The sequence below is a fragment of the Papio anubis genome, chromosome 4 (assembly GCF_008728515.1).
Source record: "Papio anubis isolate 15944 chromosome 4, Panubis1.0, whole genome shotgun sequence".
Lineage (NCBI taxonomy): Eukaryota > Metazoa > Chordata > Mammalia > Primates > Cercopithecidae > Papio > Papio anubis.
In genome coordinates, this window is record NC_044979.1 from 29,928,675 (window position 1) to 29,954,045 (window position 25,371).

Here is a 25,371-nt window from a genome sequence, read left to right on the forward strand (position 1 = left end):
AAGAACACTCAGGAAGCAAAACTGGCTTAACAGAAGACACTATACTCTATTGTTTCGTTTTAGCAAAAGTAAATCAAATTAATACAATGATGCACATGCCCAGATGGGAGTGTAACTATATTGTCACAGGCAGAGGAGTGAATACAACTGTACATGGGACAGGGAGTACAAGCGTGGTGGATATAAGAAAAAAACAAAATAAAACAAAACAAAACAAAACAAAAAATCCCTCCAACTTTGAGTAAAGGCCAAGTTGCTTAGATCTGGGAGGGCAGAAATAATCATCTGTGTGGTGTAGACACTTTACCAACTGACTTTGAGAACAATCCGAATTAAGCATACTTTTTGGTGGGTGAAACATGCTGAAGAGTACAGAAGAAAAAGCTCATGGCCTCCCGGACTGACAGTCCTCTTCGTCCCAGAGACTCAAGGAGAGGGACTGGAAGTGGTGATGACTTTTCTTCTTTACAGATCTAGTCATGACAGGCCTGCAATAGTCGTGGCCTAGACTCACACAGCTGGTTGATACAGGGCAGACCCAACTGCCTCTGCCCCAACTTCAGAGGTCTATTGATAATTATGTTTTAAACAAAGTGATTTAAGCACTTTCCTGCTCCAAAGTATTGAGATGTTAAACCTCAGGTCTAGAAATTAAGACCCTCCCTACCACAAATTTCAAGAGCAGAAGTCAACATGACACACAGTAGAAATACATATTCCACTTTATTAATTAGAAAAAATCATTTAAGCCACATGGTGGCCACAATGTCCACAACTTGAGTAGGCTTTGGTATCCCACCTCCCCCTTCAGACCAATACACACTATGTTGGAGGAAGGACTTTAAAATGTAAAACAATGAGAAATGGGCACTGCACACTCCATCCTCTCCCTCCCAAGACCCCACCCACACACCTCTTCAACTGCTATCCAAACACGGAGGAGCTCTTGTGGAAGAGAGGCTGAACACCAAATAATTGAGCATAAGACATTTAAGACTAAAGGAATCCCTGGCAGATGTTTAGGAAGCAGGGTTGAAAACATCACCATCTCCCAACAGTTGAAGCTGGGACATCTAAGAGATGTCAGAGCCATACTGCTGAGATAAGCACAGCATACACCAGACCCTGGGGTAAGCTTCTGCGAGGTAAGGGCGAGATCAACCTATCTCACGGCCATAAGCAATCCATTCCCAGCAGTGCATTAAACAGTCCTTTTCTTTTTTTTTTTTTTTTTTTGAGATGGAGTCTTTTGCTCTGTGGCCCAGGCTGGGTACAGCAGTGCGATCTCAACTCACTATAACCTCTGCCCCTGGGTTCAAGCAATTCTCCTGCCTCAGCCTCCCAAATAGCTGGGATTACAGGCCTCTGCCACCACACCCAGCTAACTTTTGTATTTTTAGTAGAGACGGGGTTTTGCCATGTTGGCGAGGCTGGTCTCGAACTCCTGACCTCAGGTGATCCACCCACCTCAGCCTCCCAAAGTGCTAAGATTACAGGCATGAGCGACCGGCCTAAAGAGGCCTTGTCCAGGCAATGAGCATCCAGTTAGGCAGGTCCTTCAAGGCCTAGTAATAGTTAGTTCTCTGGTTACACTGGTGCTCGGCCTGCCTGCTAGGAATGGGATTCCCTTCTGGACATGTGTAGGTCAGTGTTCCAAAATATGGCCAGCACAGAAGGAGGTCTTATCACATGCTTCTGGATGGATGGTCTGGAAGGCCCTTGGTGGGTTCTGTGTTGGCTAGTTGGCTTCTGGTGGTCCACGAGGTCCCAGGCGATGGGTTCTCTAGTAAGCCCTCTAGGGACTCCATCACTCTAACGAAGATGGAGAGTAGTGTCAGCACCACACCTAAGAGGTACAGGTTCAACATATGCTTCATGGCTGAAAGGACCCTCCTCTTCTGCAGAGAAGCACAGCTGCCTTCTCCTTCTGAAAGGCCTCTGAACCCTGAGGAAAAAGAGGAAAGGATTAATCTATAGCCTTTTGGGGGTATGCATGCATCCAGCCCTGACTCTTCTGTCCTCTCACGGGGCACAGGGACCAGGGGATGTTCTTGCACAGCAACTCTCCAAGAATATTTTACATTGCAAACTTCATGGCTACGGAGCCAGTCTTGCTTCTTGGACTAATTCAAGAACATTTCTTAAAACACTGACTTTCTTAGGCCAGGAGCGGTGGCTCACGTCTGTAATCCCAGCACTTTGGGTGATCACCTGAGGTCAGGAGTTCGAGACCAGCCTGACCAACATGGTGAAACCCTGTCTCTACTACAAATACAAAAATCAGCCGGGCGTGGTGGCACATGCCTGTAATCCCAGCTACTCGGGAGGCTGAGGCAGAATCGCTTGAACCCGGGAGGCAGAGGTTGCAGTGAGCCAAGATCGCGCCATTGCACTCCAGCCTGGGCGACAAAAGCGAAACTCCATCTCAAAAACAAACTTTTACTTTCTTGAAAACTTTGTTCCTGCAAGGCACAACAATGCACAACCCCTGTGCTACAGTGCAGGTATCAGTCACTTTCCTGAAATAGGCCCAGTCCTTTTGCAGGGGGGTGGTGGGTAATGGGAAATATAAGAACATGCCCTAGAGAAAGCAACCTGCCTAGAGGTCTCTCCCACATCACAGATTGGAGTTAACTAAACTTTCTGCAAGTCCAAATAACTCTTCGAGGGTCCAATCTATCAAATTCATTTATTTAACAAACATACCATGAATATCTTCAATGTGTTAGGTACCCTGGAATATACTAGGGCCACATGGAAAACCTTATAGACAAAGGGTAGTTACCACGCGACACGCTAAGTGTTGGGACAGGAAGGAGATAGTGAAGGTGCTTTGGGAGGGCATGGCAGGGATGCCTAACTCAGCACCGGTGGGCATGGGATGGGCCACGTGGATCCTAGTTAGCGCCACCTCAGGACAAAACAGGGCTGACGGCTGACTGGGGACCCCGGATGGCGGGGGGTGGGGGGCGAGGAGAGAGGCTCCCGGCAGCGCACCTCCAGCCCTGGAACGCGAGGCTGCTAGCCCAGTCAGCACTCTGGCGATGGGGGTGGGGAGCCGGGGAAGCCCGCGGGCCGCTCACCTCCGGAGGAAGAGCAGGGAGTGGGTCGCCGGCTGTAGCAGGAGGTCGTGCAAGAGTCGGGAGGAAAGTCGGTTACTAAGCAGCAGCGCAGAAGCTTCCCGCCACAAAACTCACTGGAGACAAAAGCGCGGTCACCCGCAGAGCGCCGAGCAAAGCCACCGAGCCTCCGCCCCTTATAGCCGCGGGCCCGCCCCCGGAGGGCACGCGCAAGCGCACTGGAGGCCGCACGCACGCGCCGGGGCGCACACGCCGGGACGCACGTCCGCGGCCCCGCCCCGCGGGCGAAGGGGTTTGGGGACTGTCCAAGGTGCTCTCCCGCGGAGCTGTTTCCAAAAGTACACGTCGTGCGGTTTTGAGTCATTGTGTTCTGGAGTGAGACGAGGCGTATGTATTAATCTCGACTAGCATCTCTGCTGTAGAAAACATTTGAAGGAGTCAGAGAGCACATATCCCTCGTCCCCAGTAGGTGAAAATCACCGACGGCCTTCGTGTAGGTGAAGCCCTGCAGTGGAGGGTGGGTTCTTCCCCAGAGATTTCGGCAAGCGCTAAATTGTCAGAGGGCACCAGACCCCTACCCACTCGTTATTTTCTTCAAGGACTGAAGAGCGGGTTTTGTTTCACTTCATAGACGTACCAAGATTCCAAATCCCGAGTTTCAGTTGCCATCGGTATCGCTGGAATGATGAGGCCCTTGTGCACCACATTAAGCTCTGCAAGCTCTACTTTCTATGAGAGTTTGTCGTGTCGTTTAAGAAAACGTGAAATACTCCTGGCCCTGGTGTGGGATCCTAACTGCATATGGGCAAGTCACTTGATATTTAAATGGGCCTCAGTTTTCTCATCTATAATGAAGACATTGGCCACTTTTTTCTTCTTCGTTTTTTTCCTTTTTTTTTTTCCTTGTTGTGTTGCCCAGGCTGGTCTCGAACTCCTGATCTCAAGCCATCCTCCCACCTCGGCCTCCCAAAGTGCTGGGGCTACAGGCGTGAGTCACTGTGCCCGGCCGCTAGATGATTTTTAAGGGTGCTTTCGGCTTGAACTAAAGAACCATGAGGTCACAGACCAGGCTTATGCCCAGATTTGGGGGCTGGGCTGCCTTACTAAGCACCCCCCACCCACTCAGCCAAGACTGTGCGGTCTGTCTTGAGAGCACGCAACCGGGGATCTCCGAAAGTAGAGTCCCGGAGAGACACTGGGAATGGGGAGGACACCCAGGAAGGGATGTACAGGCCGCGGAAAGGAAGGCCACTGGTGGCTTTAGAACTGGCGGTTCCGTGTACCCGGGTCAAGTTCCCGTGCCAGATGGGAAAGAACCCTGTGACTTTCCACATCTCAGCGAGCTCGGCGGGCTCTGCTGAACAAGAGCTGTTGGACGGGAAGGGAGGAGCCAATCCCCACTGCGACCTTTCCCCTCCTTTCCTGGCTGGCTGGCTGTGGGCTCTCGGGAATGAGGGGGTGGGGAAGCCGGGAAAGCAGAAGGTTGGGGCTGGAGGCCTGCTGGCAGGCAGGCAGACAGACATTTGGAACCAACTTTCCTGCTCAGTCCGCAGAACTTTTGGTCCTTCGCTATACCAGAGTTTCGTCTGTTTCTTTGCTTGACTCTGTGACCCTTCTCTCACACTGTTATTAAATAGGTCTCAAGCTGCGAAATCAGTGCCAGATCCAAACGCCACTACTTTGCCAGGTGAAGGCCTTGGGCGAACCCTTTAACCTTCTTGTAATTTGGTTTCCTCAGCTGTTATGTGAGATCATAACAGTCTTAGCCTGGATATTAAATGAATTAATCCATATAAAGCACTTAGAACAATGCCTGGCACATAGAAAACATTCCATGAGTGTTAGCATTATCTGTATCAGAAACTACAAAATTCCCAGTGAGGGGTTTTGCTCATTCATTAGCAGCGTAGGCTTGGTGAATGAATGTGGGAATTCTACAATGACCCTTTGGCTTCTACTTAGTTTGAATTCTAAATTTATACTTCACACAGCTGGAAGAAGGGATGGGCACCTCTCCAACAATTCTTTCTCCCCATATTCACTGCCACTGTCTAAAGGTCATGCCAGTTGGAAATAAGAAGAGTTTGGGTGAGGGCAGCTCTATGCTTTTCCATCTGTCAGCTACAAATGTAGCTAACTGCATCAGCATTTAGTCCTGCTTTCAACACCTTGGCCAGGCTAACTGACCCCTTTGAATTTTAGTTTCTTAATCTGTAAAATGAGGAAAATAATCTGTGTTTGAAAGGTTGGCTGAAAATGTTTTACGCGTGAGTACGCGGCGCCTAACAGTGCTGGCCTGCCAAAGTCATATTCCTTGTTCCAAACAATGGTTCCGGCTGAGCGTAAAATGCGACCCAATAGAACGAACAAACCGGCGCGTGGCAGCTTGCGCACCAACGGCATGTTCTGTTGGTGACCTGGGGATCGAATTGACTGCGGTCATGAAACGCGCATCGAAAGGTCGTGCCCTTAATCCCCAGGCACGGATAAGAGGCAGGTGATCACCGATGTCGCGGGAGCGCCTGAGACCAGGCTGACCAACATGAGAAACCCCATCCCACTGTAAATTAGCCAGGCATATGGGATGTCAATTTACAAGCGTTAAATCCACCGAACCTTGGGAGGCAGAGGTCGGCACTGAGCCGCGATCACCAAGCCATTGCACCTGCGTCCGGCAACAAGATTTAAACTCTGTTCAAAAAAAAGACAGTGGAAACAAAATAATCATTCTTCTGCTTAACTGATATAAAGGAATATTTCCGCGAATGGCCATATGTATTATTTAATTTTTCTTTTTCTTTTTTTTTTTTTTGAGTCTGCCGCCTAGGGTTAGGAGCTAAAATGATCTTGGCTCACTGCAATCTCTGCCTCCCAGGTTCACGCCATTCTCCTGCCTCAGCCTCCTGAGTAGCTGGGACTATAGGCGCTCGCCACCATACCCGGCTAATTTTTTGTATTCTTTAGTAGAGACGGGGTGTCACTGTGTTAGCCAGGATGGTCTCGATCTCCTGACCTCGTAATCCACCCACCTCGGCTTCCCAAAGTGCTAGGATTACAGGCGTGAGCCACCACTCCCGGCCTATTTAATTTTTCTAATGATGCTATGAGGTAGGTATTATTGCCTCTCTTCTTTATTTGTTGTTGTTATTGTTGTTGAGAAAGGGTCTCACTCTGTTTTCCAGACTGGAGTATAGTGGCATGATCACTGCTCACTGCAGCCTTGACTTACTGGGCTCAAGCTATCCTCCCACCTCAGCCTCCTGAGTAGCTGGGACTACAGGCAAACATCACCACACCCAGCTAATTTATTTATTTATTTATTTATTTATTTTGCTCGTTCTTTCTTTCTCTCTCTCTCTTTTCCTTTCTTTTCTTTCCTTTCTTTCTTTCTTTTTTTTTGTAGAGATGGGGTCTCTCCATGCTGCCCTGACTGGCCTCAAACTCATGAGCTCTAGCAGTCCTCCCACCTCAGCCTCCCAAAGTGCTGGGATTACAGGTGTGAGCCACCGTACCCAACCTTCTTTATTTGTTAACTATGCTTTTTCCTCCAGAGGAAGAAAAGACTTTCTTCACCTAGTGTTTTACTCATCTTTCGCATCTCAATTCAAACATATTTCCTCTGGTCACCCTTGCTGACCCTCAGGCCGTGTTCCAGGCTCCAGTGGCATGATAGACATTTCTCTCCCAATGTGTTACTTTGGCCTTAGTTGTATTAATGTCTGCATCCCTTCAAAAGCCTGAAAAGTCAGTGAAAGGAGTGTTTGGTCTGATTTTGTTTCCATTCCATCTCCAGCAGCTAGCATGAAATAGTAGGCTTTTGATAAATATTTATTGATTGAAGGAATAAATGAATGAATATTTTACCCAGTATCTTCAGTGAGTACCCATTGTTTCACCAAGGAAAGGTAGATAAGGGCCCCAAGACAAGCCGTTTTCAGGCTCTACCTCCTCCTTGGAACTGCAACCAAGGAAAGCTTTTTATAAGCTGCCCTTTCCCCAAAGCCCCTGAAAAGAAGTGATTCTGAAGTCAACCCACACAAGAGTACCATACTAAGAACACAAGTATTTTCACAAATTTGATCTTATCATCCAGTGGTCATTTAAAGAACATGTACTTACATTTCTGGTAAGTATAAACTGGTACATTCTGTATGGAAATCAATTTGTCAGTAATTGTTTCCCTGACCCCCGCTTTTTTTTAAAAAACACCTCAAGACCATTGAGGTGTTAAAAAAGACCTCTGAGTACCATTTGGCAATATCTGTAAAAATAAAAGCATACACATGCCCTTTAGCCCAGAATTCCATTTTTAGGATTTATCCTTACAGACAGACTTCCACATGTAGAGAATGGAGTATGTAAAGGTAGTTGTTACAGCACTGTTTGTGATAGTAAAAGAATGGAAAAAACAGCCCATCGATAGAGAACTGGTTAAATAAAAGATGGTGCATTCAGACAGCGAATTACCATAAAGCCAGAAAAAAGAGAGTAAGTTCTGTACTTATTGACAAGATCTCTACAATATATTGTTAAATGAAAAGGGTATATAGTATGTGTACGGTATGCTACAGTTTATGTTAAAATGAACATAAAAAATAGAATACAGTGAGACACCACCTCACACTCACTAGGATGGCTATAACACAAACAAGCAAACCCAGAAAAGAACAAATGTTGATGAAAATGTAGAGAAAATAGAACCCTCATGCGTTGCTGTTAGAATGTAAAATAGTGCAGCTGCTTTAGAATAGTTCCTCAAAAAGTTAAACATAGAATTACCATATGATCCAGCAATTTCACTCCTAAATATATATCCAAGTGAACTGAAGATGTATGTTCACACACAAATGCTTATACACAAATGTTCATAGCAGCATTATTCATAATAACCAAAAAAGTAGAAACAACCCAAATATCCATCAACTGACTAAAGGATAAACAAAATGTGATACAATGGAATATTATTCAGCCATAAAAAATGAAGTATTGATACATGCTATAATATGGATGCACCTGAACACATTATGCTAAGTGAAAGAAACCAGAAACAAAAGGGCACATATTGTATGATTCCACTTATGTGAAATGTCAGAATAGGCAAATCCAGGGCCGGCCATAGTGGCTCCCACCTGTAATCCCAGCACTTTGAGGATCCCAGCACAGAGACCGAGGTGAGCAGATCACTGGAGGTGAGGAGTTTGAGACCAGCCTGCCAACATGGTGAAACCCTGCCTCTACAAAAAAACCAAAAATTAGCCGGGTATGATGGTGCTGACCTGTAGTCCCACCTACTCGGGAAGCTGAGACAGGAAAATTGCTTGAACCCAGGAGGCAGAGGTTGCAGTGAGCTGAGATCACACCACTGTACTCCAGCCTGGGCAACAGAGTGAGACTGTCTCCAAAAAAAGAAAAAAAAAAAAAAAGGCAAATCCACAGAGACAGAAAGTAGGTAAGTGGTTGCCAGGGGCTGGTGGAGAGGGGACTGGGGAATGACTGCTAGTAGGTACAGGGTGATTTTTTTTGGTGTGTGGGCTGTTGATGAAATGTTCTAAAATTAGACAGTGCTGACAGTTATACAATTATACAAGTCTGTGAATATACTTAACCATTGAATTGCATACTTTAAAATGGTGGATTTTGATATGTGAACTTTATCTAAATAAAGTCATTTTTTTTTAAAGGAGGGCAAGTTGAAGACATCTTCAGATGACAAACAAAAGCAGAGTTAGCTGCCATAGGCCCTTACCATGGAAACTACTGAAGAATGAACCTAAGACACAAGAAAACTGAACGCAAAAGGAAATAGGGAAATGCAAGAAAAAATGGTAAGGAAATATTTACAAAACATATGGATGTATCTAAACAAATTATGACTATGCAAAACTATTTTTAGTAATAATGGTTGATTTGGAAAAGTAACAATAACAAGATAAACTTAAAAATTGATAAACATTTCAGATGGGAACAGTGAGCAAAGATAAAATTTAATGTTTTTATTTGGAAGGAAAGTAAATATTGATTAATTTTAGACTTTTTTTTTTTTTTTTTGAGACAGAGTCTTGCTCTATTGCCCAGGCTGTAGTATAGTGGTATGATCTTAGCTCACTGCAACCTCCACCTCCTAGGTTCAAGCAATCCTCCTGCCTCAGTCCCCCTAGTAGCTGGGATTACAGGCATGTGCCACCATGCCCAGCTAACTTTTATATATATATTTTTAGTAGAAACAGGGTTTCACCACGTTGGCCAGGCTAGTCTTAAACTCCCGGCCTCAGGTGATCCATCCGCCTCCGCCTCCCAAAGTGCTGGGATTACAGGTGTGAGCCACCGCGCCTGGCCTTTTTTTTTTTTGAGACAGAGTCTTGGTCTTGTCACCCAGGCTGGAATGCAGTGGTGCAATCTTGGCTCACTGCAACCTCTGCCTCCCAGGTTCAAGTGATTCTCCTGCCTCAGCCTCCCGAGTAGCTGGGATTACAGGCGCCTACCACCACGCCCAGCTAAATTTTGTCTTCTTAGTAGAGATGAGGTTTCACCATGTTGGCCAGGCTGCTCCCAAACTCCTGACCTCAAGTGATCTACTTGAAGTGATCCACTGCCTCAGCCTCACAAAGTGCTGGGATTACAGGTGTAAGCCACCATGCCAAGCCAATTTTAGACTTTTAAGTCCGTATATTAAAATATTAAGAGTTGGTTGGCCGCAGTGGCTCACGCCTATAATCCCAGAACTTTGGTAGGCCAAGGCGGGTGGATTAGTTGAGGTCAGGAGTTCAAGACCAACCTTATTAAATAAATAAATAAATAAATACATTTATATTTATTATTTTTTTTTATTTTTTTGAGACAGAGTCTCACTCTGTCACCCAGGCTGGAGTGCAGTGGTGTGATCGCAGCTCATTGCAACTTCCGCCTCCCGGGTTCAAGCGATTCTCCTGCCTCAACCTCCTGAGTAGCAGATCTACAGGTGCCAGCCACCACACCCAGCTAATTTTTGTATTTTTTTTTAGTAGAGATGGGGTTTTACCATGTTGGCCAGGCTGGTCTCAAACTCCTGACCTCAGGTGATTCACCTGCCTCAGCCTCCCAAAGTGCTGAGATTACAGGCATGAGCCATCGCGCCTGGCCAAAAAAAATTAAAATGTTAAGGGTAGCTCTTCCTTCCCTTCCTGTACAATTCAGTCTTCAAGCCATTAGGTAAAATAGTACAAAGTGTCTACAATGAAGAGGAGAACCGGTGGCCCAGAGCAGAATGTCACTTTTATTCACTATTATGTCCTCAGTGTCTGAAACATGTTCACTCAATATTTGGCTTGCTCTGTCACTTCCTTCTGGACTCTGATCAAATGTCGTTTCTCAGGGAGGCTTTCCTAATCATTTCATGTACAGCAACACTCAACACTTACTCTTCTCCTTTACCCTGTTTTATTTTTTCTTCATAGTACTCAACACTATTTTATATTTATTTGTTGATTATCTGTCTTCCTCTGCTAGAATGTAGCTCCTTGAGAACAAGGACTCAGACTATTGTGTCAATTACTGTGTTCCTAAACCCAGAACAGTGCCTTCCATGTAGTACATGCTCAACAAATATTGTTGAATGAATGAATCATGTTTGTGTATCTGAGATATTTTATAACTGAAAGGAACATGCCAAGCATGGTGGCCGAAGCCTGTAATCTCAGCACTTTGGGACGCTGATGTGGGAGCACTGTTTGAGCCCAAGAGTTCAAGACCAGCCTAGGCAACATGACAAGACCCTGTCTCAAAAAAAATTAATAATAATAACGGAGCAGCTGATCAATTTCTAATTCTATTTATTGATGTTTGTTGCACAGCATTTTTACAATGATCATCTCTGGGTGATATGATAATGAACTCCCTTTTCCCTCCTATTTTCTCCCATGTGCATCTGTTACTTTTACCATCAGAGAAAAAAATTAAAATTTACTAACATTTTGTAAATTTACAGCTTGAGCAACATGGTGACAATGAAGGGAAAACAAACACAGGAGTTTGGATGGGGAAATTGGGTCAAGAGCTTGGAGCAGCTAGTGGGAAGTGGGAGTGGAGTGGGAGGGCCTGGCAGTATGGCACCAGAGGAAGGTGCCCACAGAGAGTTGGCCCTGGAAAATGGGCAGAGGGCAAACAAGGCAAGCAGTGACTTCTTCACCTCCCACCTGAGCAAGCAACCTAAATTCTGAGTCTGGTTGTGGCACTAACTAACCACTCACCTGAGGCCAGTCACTTCTTCAGGCCTCAGTTTCCTCATCTGTGAAGCACAGGGCTGAGGGAGACAAGCTGTCTCTCTCAGAGCCTTTCTACCTAAGAGGTGGGTGGTCCTAGAACCTGCACTGAGAAGCTGTGGTATGGGTGGCAGACTCCCACCAACACAGCAGGCCTCTGCTCTCAAGCTCTGTTTGGGAAATACTGGATGAACAATGTGGAATAGGAGAAAAACAGTATTCAAAACTATATGGGCCCTTTAAGTTAACCATGATAAATACATAGAGAGAGAGAGAGAGAGAGAGAGAGACTGACAGTATATCTACTCTTAAATAGTAACATTTTTTACCGGGCAGGGTCCTCTTATTCTTTAGTCACAATAAGCACAGTTCCTGGGGCCTATAGACTTTTCAAGGACTCTCAAACATATTTGAGATATACAAAACAAAATATATTGACTTCCAAAAAATTTAAATGACAAAACTAAAATTCACAAACATTTAATCAAAGGTCTGCAAAATATATGTTAACTAGACAGTTTCTTTTTTTTTTTTTTTGAGACTGAGTTTCGCTCTGTCACCCAGGCTGGAGTGCAGTGGCACGATCGCGACTCACTGCAACCTCCACCTCCCAGGTTAAAGCAATTCTCCTGCCTCAGCCTCTTGAATAGCTGGGATTACAGCTGCCTATCACCACGTCTGGCTAATTTTTTTGTATTTTTAGTAGAGATGGGATTTCACCATGTTGGCCAGGCTGGTTTTGAACTCTTGGCCTCAAGTGATCCACCCGCCTCAGCCTCCCAAAGTGCAAGGATTACAGGCATGAGCCACCGCGCCTGGCCAACTAGACAGTTTCAACTAGCATAGTAACTTCAGATGTGAGATGTGGGCTCATCTTAACATGATGGAGTATCCTATAGCAGGCATATCCGGGGCCTGTGGAAGTAAAGTGAGAATGGGGTGGATTATGGAGGTTTGATAGTTTCCTGAGTTTCAATTTTTCTACTATGAGCATGTATTATGAGAAGAAAAAGTATTCAATGAATGTTTTGAAAAAGTATGTAAATAAGAAAACCTTAGGAAAGATTTGGGGTGAAGAAGTCCCTATTTTCTCATCTCAGTAAAGGCTTGGGGACAGTCCTCTGTCTTATGGAGTTAATTAGAATCAAAAAGGAAACTCACTGGAAACATGTATTTAAGAGTTTACTCATTCTGTGCTGTTCTCCAAGTTATTTCCATTTAGCAGTTTAGGATAAATCTGTGTATTGACACATTGCTCTCTTTTTCCTTCATGGAACCATAAAATTGAATGTTAGAACATAGAGGGAGCTTTCCTCCTTGCTGTCACCTTCTCTTGGCGGTCACAGTGGGCTCTCTGAGCATAGGAGAGCCCAGGTTAGCCGCAAAAGGGCCAGGCTCAAATGAGCTCCATTGCTGCCTGGTAGATGGCGGAGGTACTACCAGAGGAGACAGGTGTCTTGCTCCTGGCAGGGAGGCAGGGTCTGAGTCTATGGGTTGGGAGACAATGGGGTTCTCCTGGTGTCTATGCTGTTGTCATTCACAATTACAACAGCTGCTCTTCCCTCTGCTGCATGTGTTCACTGACACATGCCCTACCTTTACACACATGTGTGTGCACATGGGCACATTTTCTCTCCGCCTAGACAGCTGGCACCTCTCCCCCAGACACAGATGCCCAGACATTTCTGCCGCCAGCCAACTCACTCCGTGGCTCTGCTCCAACTCGGCTAGAGCAGGGCAGGGGGCTGTTCCTGCTGCCTCTTATCTTAGCCAAGAAGGACAGTGGCTGTTGTCGGGAGAGGGGGTAATGAGGGGTAGAGGACAACTGGTCTTTGAGGAGACTCCCACCCTTTTTTCCTTCTCCCAGTGACCCCTCCTCCTTTGGCTAAAGGACTGGAGAAAAAGCTGTCCAGGGCCGGGTGCAGTGGCTCAACCCTGTAATCCCAGCACTTTGGGAGGCCGAGACGGGCGGATCACAAGGTCAGGAGATCGAGACCATCCTGACTAACCTGGTGAAACCCCGTCTCTACTAAAAAATACAAAAAACTAGTCGCGTGAGGTGGCGGGTGCCTATAGTCCCAGCTACTCGGGAGGCTGAGGCCGGAGAATGGCGTGAACCCGAAAGGCGGAGCTTGTAGTGAGCTGAGATCCGGCCACTGCACTCCAGTTTGGGTGAGAGAGCGAGACTCCGTCTCAAAAAAAAAAAAAAAGAAAAGAAAAAGCTGTCCAGTCAGAATCCCTCCTGTCAACGATGAAGGCCCAAAGCCCTACCCACACCAAACCCCTCAGCCCCTCGCCTAACAGATCCTGAAAGTCAGCTATAACTGTTGGTGTCTCAGGCTCCCAGCTTTCCCATTTGACCCTGAAAACCTCCCCAGTCCCTCATCCTGGATTCTTTTGCATGTTGGAGAATCACATGCTGATACGGCGTTCGATGTTTATACCTCTCAGTTTATAAGCATGTTCTGTCTAGAGAATGTCTTGTGTATTTTCTTAAAAGTTCTTACCAGGGACTCCAGAGGGGGTCCCTTTTGAAAAACTACTCACTGAGTGCAGTGTTCACTGTTCGGGTGATGGGTTCACTAGAAACCCGTTATGCAATATACTCGTGTAACAAATCTGCACATGTACCCACTGAATCAAAAATAATTTTTTTTTTTTTTTTGAAATGGAGTCTTGCTCTGTCACCCAGGCTGCAGTGCAGTGGTGTGATCTTGGCTCACTACAACCTGTGCCTCCTGGGTTGAAGGGATTCTTCTGCCTCAGCCTCCTGAGTAGCTGTGATTACAGGAACCTGCCACCATGCCTGGCTGATTTTTATATTTTTAGTAGAGACAGGGTTTTGCGATGTTGGCCAGGCTGATCTCAAACTCCTGAACTCAAGTGATCCACCCGCCTTGGCCTCCCAAAGTGTTGGGATTACAGGTGTGAGCCACCGCACTCGGCCAAAATAAAATTTTAAAAATGTATTGTAAGCATCATCCTTATTCATTGATCGTCTCTGTTAATTAATTATTTCCTTTAGCTTTGAGAGGGTTGTTTTAAGATTTAAATATATATTTGCTTCTCAGTCTGTGCCTTGTGCAAACTAGATGCTCAGTTGTTATCAGTGGACCAATCTATTACTCACATGCACTAAAGATCAGTAAACCAGGCTGGGTGCAGTGGCTCACGCCTGTAATCCCAGCACTTTGGGAGGCCAAGGCAGTTGGATTACCTGAGGTCAGGAGCTTGAGACCAGCCTGGCCAACATAGTGAAACCCCATCTCTAGTAAAAATACAAAAATTAGCTGGGTGTGGTGGCACACGCTTGTAGTCCCAGCTACTCGGGAGGCTGAGGCAGGAGAATCACTTGAACCTGGGAGACAGAGGTTGCAGTGAGCTGAGGTTGCGCCACTGCACTCCAGCCTGGGTGACAGAGCGAGACTCTGTCTCAAAAAAAAAAAAAAAAAAAAATCAGTAAGCCAACCCCACCCCTGAGCTAACTAAATTCTCCAGCTAGACTGAACCTGCCTATCCCACCTATATCATCAAATTCAGCCTCAGCTTGTGAAAACAGACTGAGCTTGATAATGGCTCCAAGCATTCCTTATAGCTGATTAGATTCTATAACTAAGTGCTTCTATAGAGTCTTTGTAGCCTCGGTTCCTCAGCCTTCTGGAATTAAATCACCATTGTCCCTTGCCACTTCTCTATCTGTACAACAGGGAGAAATCAGGGAGAAGGAGGAATAGAGGGATGTGGAGAATCTTCCTTCATAGCAAGGAAAATGAGCAGCTTGGGTACTAGCTCTAAAAGGGAGTTCTACCCAAAATAAGGAGCTCAGTGCATCATGGGATATATACTGCCCGAGGGGCTCTGAGTATGTAAATCAGGACAGGTATGTGTATATTAGGGCAAATGTGTGTACCCTAGGAACCTTTGCACCTGTCAGTGACCTCAGGCCTGTTGATGTTTCATTGTTCATGTGACTCCTGGTACCCCGAGGGCCTGGGCCTGGTTGTGGCTGCTTTCACAGCCTCCTGGAGTAGGTCTGTGAGTCAGGAGGCATGTGACTCTTGGTGGTTTTGTGTACCTGAGACTGTGTGTTGGCCTCATCACTGCAGGAAGTTCAGGTTCTTTGGTTGGCTTAGTGAATTACCCAGGAAACAGTAGACATGGTCTGGCTGACCTCCCCTATGTTTTCCAAGCCAAGGAAGGAGGGAAATGCCCTTCCTGCCCTCCTAAAGGTCAGCATACTCTTCCCACAAAGGGGACACACTATGAAAAGCCACCCTTGTCTCCTGAGGATGAGGCTTCACTTATGAGGCCCCTAGGGGAAAGTGTGTAAAGCCAAAGTCATTCCAAGATCTGGAGACAGGGCAAAGGCCGGTAACCAAGCATAGTAACCAGGCCTGCAGTTGGCTAAGCCCCAGAGTCACATCACCTGGAAAAGCTATTTTTATGTGCCAGACAAGACTGAGAAGTTGCCGCTGTCATCAGAGCCCAGGTTTCCCCTAACTTTGTCCCAGAGGCTGGGCGACTGTGACCCACCCATCAGGGAAGAACAGAGAGCTGGCCTTGCTCCAGGTAGGCCCTTTCCCTTCTCCTCCTCCTCTGGCTCTCTCCCCAACTCTGCTGTTGGGAGACTGCTGTCTACCTGTAGAGTTGGATTTCCTCCTCAAAGGGTAGCTTCCCAGCAAAGCCACATTCCTACTTCCAAAGCAGGGAACTCACCAGTGTATACTTCCGGATTTTCCTGTCTACTTTCCCTAACTTGGGACATCTGATCGTTCTGCCAGGCCATGCAGCAGTTCCTTTCCTGTCCTCCTGTGCATCTGAAAAAGGCTTAAGCCAGCTCTGCAGCTGAGCCCTTTGCATTTTCTAAGTCCCCCTTCACATACCTGAGGTCTGCTTGTCTTCATATGGTCCCCAATGTACTCTTGGAAAATTAATATGTTAGTGTTACAGCTCTTTGAGAATTTGTCTAGCAGGTCTTTGGGTCTTCACTGGAAAGCCCCTTAAAAAAATTAACATGTTAAATTTCAGGAAAGGCATCTCTCTATTAGCCCCCACTTATTCTTTCATTTATTCATTCTGCATTTATTTAGCATTATCATTTTTCTATTGAAGATTTCATGCTTTTCTTATCTATTTCCCAAGTTCCCAATATATTAACAAATTGAGGCCAGGCACGGTGGCTCACGCCTGTAATCCCAGCACTTTGGGAGGCCGAGGTGAGTGGATCACGAGGTCAGGAGTTCAAGACCAGCCTGGCCAAGATGGTGAAACCCCGTCTCTACTAAAAATACAAAAAAATTAGCCAGGCGTGGTGGCACACGCCTGTAATGCCAGCTACTCCAGAGGCTGAGGCAGAGAATTGCTTAAAACTTGGAGGGGCAGAGGTTGCTGTGAGCCAAGATCACGCCACTGCACTCCAGCCTGGGCAACACAGCGAGACTCCATCTCAAAAAAAAAAAAAAAGAAAGAAATTGAGACTTTGTTATTGTACTTACAAAAATATTTCCCTGCCTATTTGCTTTTAGTTTTGTTTTTCTTTGAGACAGTCTCACTTTGTCGCCCAGGCTGGAGTGCAGTGGCATGATCTCAGCTCACTGCAACCTCTGCCTCCTGGGTTCAAGCAATTCTCCTGTCTCAGCCTCCTGAGTAGCTGGGAGTGCAGGTGAGTGCCATGATGCCAGCCAATTTTTGTATTTTTAGTAGAGATGGGGTTTCACCATGCCAGGCTGGTCTCAAACTCCTGACCTCAAGTGATCCATCCGCCTTGGCCTCCCAAAGTGTTGGGATTACAGGCGTGAGCCACCATGCCCGGCTGCTTTTAGTTTTTTGTAAATAATTTTTACTATTTAGTAGTAGAGATTGGGTCTTGCTATGTTACCCAGACTGGTCTTGAATTCCTGGGTTCAAGCAGTCCTCCTGCCTCAGCCTCCCAAAGTGCTGGGATTACAGGCATGAGCCACAACACCTGGCCTATTTGCTTTCAATTTTGTTTATGACTATTTTCTTCTTTTTCACAGTCATTTATTCAACAACTATTGATTAAATGTCAACTATGAAAAACCCACTGGGCAAGGCATTTTGGAAACTGAACTACTTGCCTTTAGGACACTTCTTCCCTCCTACCTCTTAATTATTTAACTGATAGATCTGAAAGCTTGATAGTATCATCACACCCTTAGATGACAAGGCTTTGGGCCTTATCACTCAAATCACTTAAGTTTATATATGACTCGCATATAATAAAAGTTAAAAATTAATAAAAACGGCCAGGCGCAGTGGCTCACATCTGTAATCTCAGCACTTCGGGAGGCCAAGGTGGGCGGATCACCTGAGGTCAGGAGCTCAAGAGCAGCCTGACCAACATGGTGAAACCCCGTCTTTACTAAAAATACAAAAATTAGCTGGGCATGGTGGCAGATGCCTGTAATCCCAGCTACTCAGGAGGCTGAGGCAGGAGAATTGCTTGAACCCAGGAGGTGGAGGTTGTAGTGAGCTGAGATCATACCACTGCACTCCAGCCTGGGCAACAAGAATGAAACTCTGTCTCCAAAAAAATAAAATTAATACAAATACACTATATAATATATACAGTTACAATAACTCAAATTAGTTAAAAAATCACACAAAATTGACATATGAACACTTATTAATTAACTTCAATTTATTAAATTACAGAGAGAAATAAACCTGCCAGGCCTTGTGCTTATTGGTTAGTGAGTGTTTTCTTTTCTCTGTACAAAAGTCTGTTTGAGGACCCAAAAGACAACAGGAAGTAGCCTGAAGGTGTAGAATCTGAGCTGGGGGAGCTGCGTAGGGAATTGCAGAGGCAAGTGTCACCAAGCTCCAATAGCCTGCTGTCCTCACTGTCCCTGCAAGAAGAGACACACTAAGAGAACCAGATTTCTCACGTTGGCATTTCAGGGCATCTTGATTAAAAAAGTAGTGACTTCCAGGACAAACAGACGTGAGTTCAAAGCCAGCCCCACACTTTCTGACTGGATGACCTTGCGTGAGTAACTTAATCTTCCTGAGGCTCAGTATTCGCATCAGTTTTCTCTCAATGTGATGTTGAGACACTCCCCATAGGAGTGTTTTGAAGATGAAATGAAATTATTCAGGCAAAGCAGTTGTACGTTGTTTGGCACTGAAGCTCAACAAATGTTAGTTCTATTTTATTATTATTATCACCACTATTATTATTATCCTATGTCGTGTGCCAGAGGCTGTGCTGGGTGGTGGAAATGCAGCAATGAATAGGACACATGGTCCCTGCCCCATCCCACCTCCAGGGATCTGATTGATCAAAGGAAGCTGAGTTTTTCAGCACCAAACTCAGCCTCATTACACACATGGTCTTATTATATCCCTTCATGAATTGTCTTTTTGAGAAAAGTCACTTTAAATCAAGGAAAATTTTAGACTATGAATTATTTGAAGCCAAAAATTTAACTTAATTCATTCTCCACTAAAGAGTACAATAATACATACTTAGAACACTAATGAGTCCTAATAATCTCTTCTATATGTTGAAGGCTGTCAGTCCCCCAAGTACTTTCATACTCATTTCATCCTGGAAAACAATTAAGTTAAAGAAACAGACATTTTAGAAAAATTACATAATGGAGAAGTGTTAATAGAGCCGCCTATGAAGTTGTGATACCTAGAAGATTCTACAAAAACAGAATTCAACTAGATATATACTTTGTTTAACTTTTTATTGTGAAGAATTTAGATCATACACAAAAGTAGACAGTTGAGCAGAATAGCTTACAGGTATCCAATCTTCAGCCACCAGCAACTCTATGACCAATTCTGCCCCAATCACACACACGTGCTTTCCCCGCGCCTGTGTTATTTGAAGAACATCCTATACAGCCTGTCAATTCAGCTGTGAATATCTGGTATGCATCTGTAAAAGCTGAAGATTTGAGGCCGGGTGCCGTCGTTCATGCCTGTAATCCCAGCACTTTGGGAGGCCAAGACAGGAGGCTCGCTTGAACCCAGGAGCTCGAGACCAACCCAGGCAACATTGGAAGACCTCATCTCTACAAACAAATTAAAAAATGAGCTGGGCCTGGTGGCAGGTACCTGTAGTCCCAGCTACTCAGGAGGCTGAGGCAGGAGGATACCTTGAGCCAGGGAGGTTGAGGCTGCAGTGAGCTGTAATTGCACCACGGCACTCCAGCCTGAGTGACACAAAAAGAACTTATCTCAGAAAAAAAAAAATCAAAAAATAAATAAAGTTTACACATTTTTAACAAAGCTAAAGCACTGTTACACAGCTAAAATATCAATAGCAGTTCCTAATACCATCAAACAATATTCAAGTTTCTAATTTTTTCGTAAAAGGAAACCATTTTAATATCTGCAAGTGGGTTGTGGTTCTAAGAGAAGGAAACATAGGTAAAAGTAAAGAATTCAGTTGAATTGCAACCTCTTTAAGAGCAAATAAATTCTCCTTTGTATTCATTTAGAATGTTTGTGCTTCTTTTTACTGTTTTAAACAAAGCTGCAATGAATATCTTTATACTTACATTTTTGTACGCTTGCCCAATTATTTCCTTAAGAGTAACACCTATGAGTAAAAGCCAGAAGGCATGCCTTTGTTTTTTTATTTTGTTTTATTTTTGAGACAGGATCTCACTCTGTCACCTAGGCTGGAGTGCAATGATGCTATCATGGCTTGTTGCAGTCTCGACCTCCTGAGCTCAAGCGATCGTCCCATCTTACCCTCCCAAATACCTGGTACCACAAGCACACCACCACTCCTGATACTTTTGTTCTTTTATTTTTATTTTTTGTAGAGACGGGTCTCATCATGTTGCCCAGGCTGGTCTTGAACTCCTGGGCCCAAGCCATCTTCTTGTCTCGGCCTCCCAAAGTGTTGAGATTACAGGTGTGAGCCACTACACACAGCCAGCACACTTTTAAGGCTCTTGTTCCATACTGTGAAATAGCCTTCCTAGGCACACTGTTGAAAGCACCCATTTTCTTTTGTTCCATGCACACATAGTCCTAATAGTATTCTCTTTATTTGCAAATGAGGATATGGAGTGGGGGGCACTGGATTAGGGTGGGCCCTAATCCAATGTGACTGGTGTCCTTATAAGAAGAGGAAAATTTGAACAGACAGAGGGAAGATGGCCATGTGATGCCAGAGGCAGAGAATTAGAGTTAGGGTGCCATGAGCCAAGGAGTGTGTGGGGACACCAGAAGCTGGAAAAAACAAGGAAGGATCCTCCCCTAGTTGGCAGCATGGCCCTGCCAATACCCTGATTTCAAACTTCCAGCCTCCAGAACAGTGAGAGAATAAATTTATATTGTTATAAATCACCTAATTTGTGATACTTGATTACCACTGCCCTAGGAAACTAATACAGATGGAGCGGAGTAGTTTGTAAAATAGGGAGGGGAAAAGATTTCTTGACACCATCTACACATTTGCTGGGGATATGTCAGACTAACTCCTTTTAGGACACCAGAAGGCTGTGTTGGATCATGGCGAAGGGATGGGAAGAAGACAGGCAGATAGTGCTATAGGACACTAGCTACCACAAAGGTGATAAGAATGGGTATCCTCTGGACTTCTAGGGGTACAGGATATCTGGGAGCAGACCAGGGTGAGCTGGGAGCAGAGGTGCAAGGGACCAGAAGAAACAAGGCTTCAGAAGAGCAGCTCTCTCATCAGTTTTACCCAGGGAGTAATTTTGGGTACAGGCCACACTCCTGGGTTCCCCTAAGGCACAAATTTCTACTCTTCTCACACCAACAACTCTTTTTTGAGATGGGGTCTTGCCCTGTCACCTAGGCCGGAGTGCAGTGGTGCCATCATAGCTCACTGCAGCCTTGAACTCCACAACTCAAGGGATCCTCCCACCTCAGCCTCTTGAGTAGTTGGGACTACAAGCATGCGCTACCACGCCCAGCTAATTTTTTTATTTTTTATTTTTGTAGAGACTGGGTCTCTCTATGTTGTCCAGGCTGGTCTCAAACCCCTGAGCTCAAGTGGTCCTTCTACCTTGGCCTCCCAAAGTGTTGGGACTACAGGCGTGAGCCATGCAATGGGCCTATACTTTTTAGATTCCATACAAAGGAATACTATTCTGGACACTTCATATAAATGAATAATTTAATATATGACCTTTTGTGTCTGGTTTTGTTAATGGGTGGTACCATGTAGTTCCTGGCTCTTGGTGTCCCAAACAAAGAACTGGACGTGACACAGATAGCATAGCAAAGCAGCAAAAATTTGTTATGCTTAGTAACACTCCCAGAGAGGAGAGAGCAGGCTGACCAGCGAGTGATATCAGTCCCAGTTTGTTACATTTCATGGCCTTTTATATGTTTTTTTTTTCTTCCACTTGCTCAACCTTACTTTATCTCTTGACCAAATTGCTTATCTTTACTTTTATTTTTTTGTGACCAAATTGCTACTGCAAGTCCTTATTTTTCTTATCTTGCATGTTTCAACTCATTGCTTACTCCCTTATGTACATACTGCTTATTCCCTTATTTTGTGTATTCTACTTCTGCTATTTTGCATGTTTTGCTTTTGCTACTGATTAAGCTAGCTTACGTCCAAGGGTCCGCTTCACCCCCAGCTTACTCTGCTATTCTCCTGCCTCAGTTTCTTCCAACTTGCACAATGTTTTCAAGTTTCATCTATGTTGTAGCTTGTATCAGAATTTCATTCGTGTCCAAGTAATATTCTGTTGTATGGATATACCATATTTTATTATCCATTCATCAATTGATGAACATTTGGGTTAGTTTTCACCCTATTATGAATAAAGCTGATATGAATATTTGTGTACATGTTTTTGTGTAGATACATGTTTTCAGTTCTCTTGGGTCTACAACTAGGAGTAGAACTGCTGGGTTATATGGTATCTCTGTGTTTAATATTTTGAGGAATTGCCAAACTGTTTTCCAGAGTGGCTGCATCATTCTGTAATTCTACCAGCAATATAGAAAGGTTCCAATTTCCCCACGTCCTGTCAACACTTGTTATTGTCTTTACTTTTTTTAATTTTAGCCAGCCTGGTGGTTGTTAAGTAGTATCTCATTGTGGATTTCATTTGTATTTCCCTAATGACTAATGATGTTGAACATCTTTTTATCAGTATATTGGCTATTTGTAAGCCCCTTTGGAGAAATGTCTATTCAAATCCTTCACCCAGTTGTAGCTGGGCATGGTCGCGGGCACCTGTAATCCCAGCTACTTGAGAGACTGAGACAGGAGAATTGCTTGAACCTGGGAGGCAGAAGCTGCAGTGAGCCGAGATCACCCCACTGCACTCCAGCCTGGGTGATGAAAAAAAAAAAAAGTGGCTGGGCACAATGGTTCACGCCTGTAATCCCAGCACTTTGGGAGGCCGAAGTGAGTGGATCGCCAGAGGTCAGGAGTTCAAGACCACCCTGGCCAACATAGTGAAACCCCGTCTCTACTAAATATACAAAAAATTAGCTGGGCATGGTGGTGGGCACCTGTAATCCCAGCTGCAAGGGAGGCTGAGGCAGGAGAACTGCTTGAACCTGGGAGGTGGAGGTTGCAGTGAGCCGAGATTGTGCCATTGTACTCCAGCCTGGGCAACAAGAGCAAAACTCCATCTCAAAAAAAAAAAAAAATTCTGTGCTTATTTTCAAATCAGGTTATATGTCTTTTTATTTTTCAGTTGTAGAAGTTCTTTATATATTCTGGATACAACTCCCTTATCAGATACATGATTTGCAAATACTTCTCCCATTCGATAGGTCCCCTTGCTTTTAAATGTTATCGTGACTAAGTATAAAATTCTAGTTTGCTAGTTATTTACTTTTTTTTTTTTTTGAAACAGGGTTTTCGCCCTGTTGCCCAGGCTGAATTGTAGTTGTGTGATCTCAGCTCACTGCAACCTCTGCCTCCCAGGTTCAAGCAATCCTCCCACCTCAGCCTCCCAGGTAGCTGGGACTATAGGCATGCTCCACCATGCCTGGCTAATTTTTTTTTTTTTTTTGGTAGAGAAGGGGTTTCATCATGTTGCCCAGGCTGTTCTCAAACTCCTGGGCTCAAACAAGCTGCCTGCTTCAGCCTCCCAAAGTGCTGGGATTACAGGTGTGAGCTCCCATGCCCGACCTGTTATTTACTCTTATACATTGAAAAATATTATTCCTTTGTCATCTAGCTTCCTTGATGATAGAAGTTGAGGGTTTCATGTCATTCATTGCTTCTGGACAATTCTCAGCCACTATCTCTTAGAATATTGCCTCTCCCTATTCTATTTTCTCCTTTCAGTACTTCAATTGGATGCATGTTCATCTTACTCAGTCTGGTCTTCATGTCTCTTAATATTTCCTTCATATTTTCCAAGTTGTTGTCCCTCTCTGCTTCATTCTGTGTAACTTTTTAGATCTTGTGGGGGAGGCGGTTTGGCTTGTTTTCATTTTTGTATTTTTTTTAGTTCACTAATTCTGTCTTCCATCCTATCTAATCTACTGTTTAACTTGCTCATTGAGTTTTTAATTTTGATTATCATGGCTTTCAGTTTTAGATATTCTATTGATTTATTTTTTCAAATGTCTCTCATCTGTTTTGATAGTATATGGCCCCTTTGTCATGTTTTCAGTTTATTTTTATTTTTCTGTAAATATTTTTTAAATTCTTATTTTTTACTTTATACCTAATAATTCTGTTATAGAAAAATAGAAAGGATATTATGCAGCTGTTGCTTGGGTATGCTGGCATTTGCTCATGTAGGCTTGTTGCTGCGTGATTTATTTTTTGCGTTTGAGCTTTACTTGTCCAAACTTTTTGTGTGGGAATCATACGTAGCCTGGGTTAACTGTAGCTCCTCTAGAGAAGCTTTGTGCAAAGCTTCTTCAAGGAACTAACAATCCACCGCTAATGTTTGTTCATGTTTGATCTTGTGTTTGCCCAGACCAGGCACAGTATGCATTCTGTTTGCAAATACACCTGAAGCCCAGGATTGCAAATTCTCAGTGGAAATGTTTTTTCAGGTCCAGAATTATGACTGAAGCAGATACATTTTCCCTTTCTCCTCCTCCTTTTGGTGATGGCCAGATTTCTCGTGGTCCACTCCTCCTTGAGAGCAAAGCGCTTGAGGGCCCCAGCTTTATGCCAGGCTTTGGTTATCAACGTTACTCAACAGCCGCCCCCCTCCCCCAACCTGCAGCCACAGCTTCAGGGTTCTCATTTCTTTGCTTTGTTTGTTTGTTTGTTGTCCCTGTAGCTTTCCCTTCCTCCTCCGCCCTCAAGCTCTGCTATGCATTTAAAGGAATGTTTGTCATGCTTTAGGTGTTTGGTATTGGGAATACTGTCTGATTATCTAGTTCCTATACTGCCTGAAATTGAATCCAGGGGGAAATAGTACAGATACACAAGCAGATAATTTCTAGTGTTCTCAGCCCCCCTGGAGCCCGTTATGGATCCATGTGCTTCAGAAGATAAGTTAACCAGACAAGATCAGGCGTTCAGGGTGGTATGGCTGTAGACAGAAGATGAGTTAATCAGATAATGGAATTCCTATGCTATTAGATAATTGATGTATGACCTTTCTGGGTAAATTAGAACCTTGACCCAATCAGAATGCATTAGTTGTATTTTTTTTTATGTTTTAAAATTTTTATTTATTGAGACGGGGTCTCAGTGTTGCCCGGTCAGGTCTTGAACTTCTGAGCTCAAGTGATTTTCCAGCCTTGGCCTCCCAAAGTGTTGGGATTACAGGTGTGCGTCACCACACCCAGCTGTACTTATTTATTTATTTATTTATTTATTTTATGTACTTACTTTTAGAGACAGGGTAGGTATCTCTCTTTTGCCCAGGCTGGAGTGCAGTGGTGCAATCATAACTTGCTGCACCCTCAACCTCCTGGGCTCAAGTGATCCTCCTGAGTCAGTGCCCTGCCCCACTCCCAGTAGCTGGAACTACAGGTACGTACCACTGTGCCCAGCTAATTAAATTTTTTGTTTGTAGAGACAGGGTCTCGCTTGGTTGCACAAGCTGGTCTCAAACTCCTAGCCTCAAGTGTTCCTCCCACTTCAGCCTCCCAAAGCA

General features: G+C 44.6%; 1 protein-coding gene, 1 non-coding gene and 1 pseudogene across 2 annotated transcripts; 2 read left to right on the forward strand and 1 right to left on the reverse strand.

The window, feature by feature from the left end:
• Positions 1 to 704: 704 nt before the first annotated feature.
• HILPDA (hypoxia inducible lipid droplet associated) lies at positions 705 to 3,273 on the reverse strand. Its single transcript, XM_031665177.1, has 2 exons — positions 3,084 to 3,273; positions 705 to 1,945 (listed from the first exon to the last, which is right to left on the reverse strand). The coding sequence occupies exon 2, from the start codon at positions 1,875 to 1,877 to the stop codon at positions 1,686 to 1,688; it is 192 nt and encodes a 63-aa protein (XP_031521037.1). The 5' UTR covers positions 1,878 to 1,945; positions 3,084 to 3,273; the 3' UTR covers positions 705 to 1,685.
• Positions 3,274 to 3,357: 84 nt separating this feature from the next.
• LOC108585158 overlaps positions 3,358 to 25,371 on the forward strand; it is a 23,256-nt pseudogene continuing 1,242 nt past the window's right edge.
• Positions 16,257 to 16,318, forward strand: LOC116274750. Its single transcript, XR_004183528.1, has one exon. It is a non-coding gene; the product is annotated as a U7 small nuclear RNA (small nuclear RNA).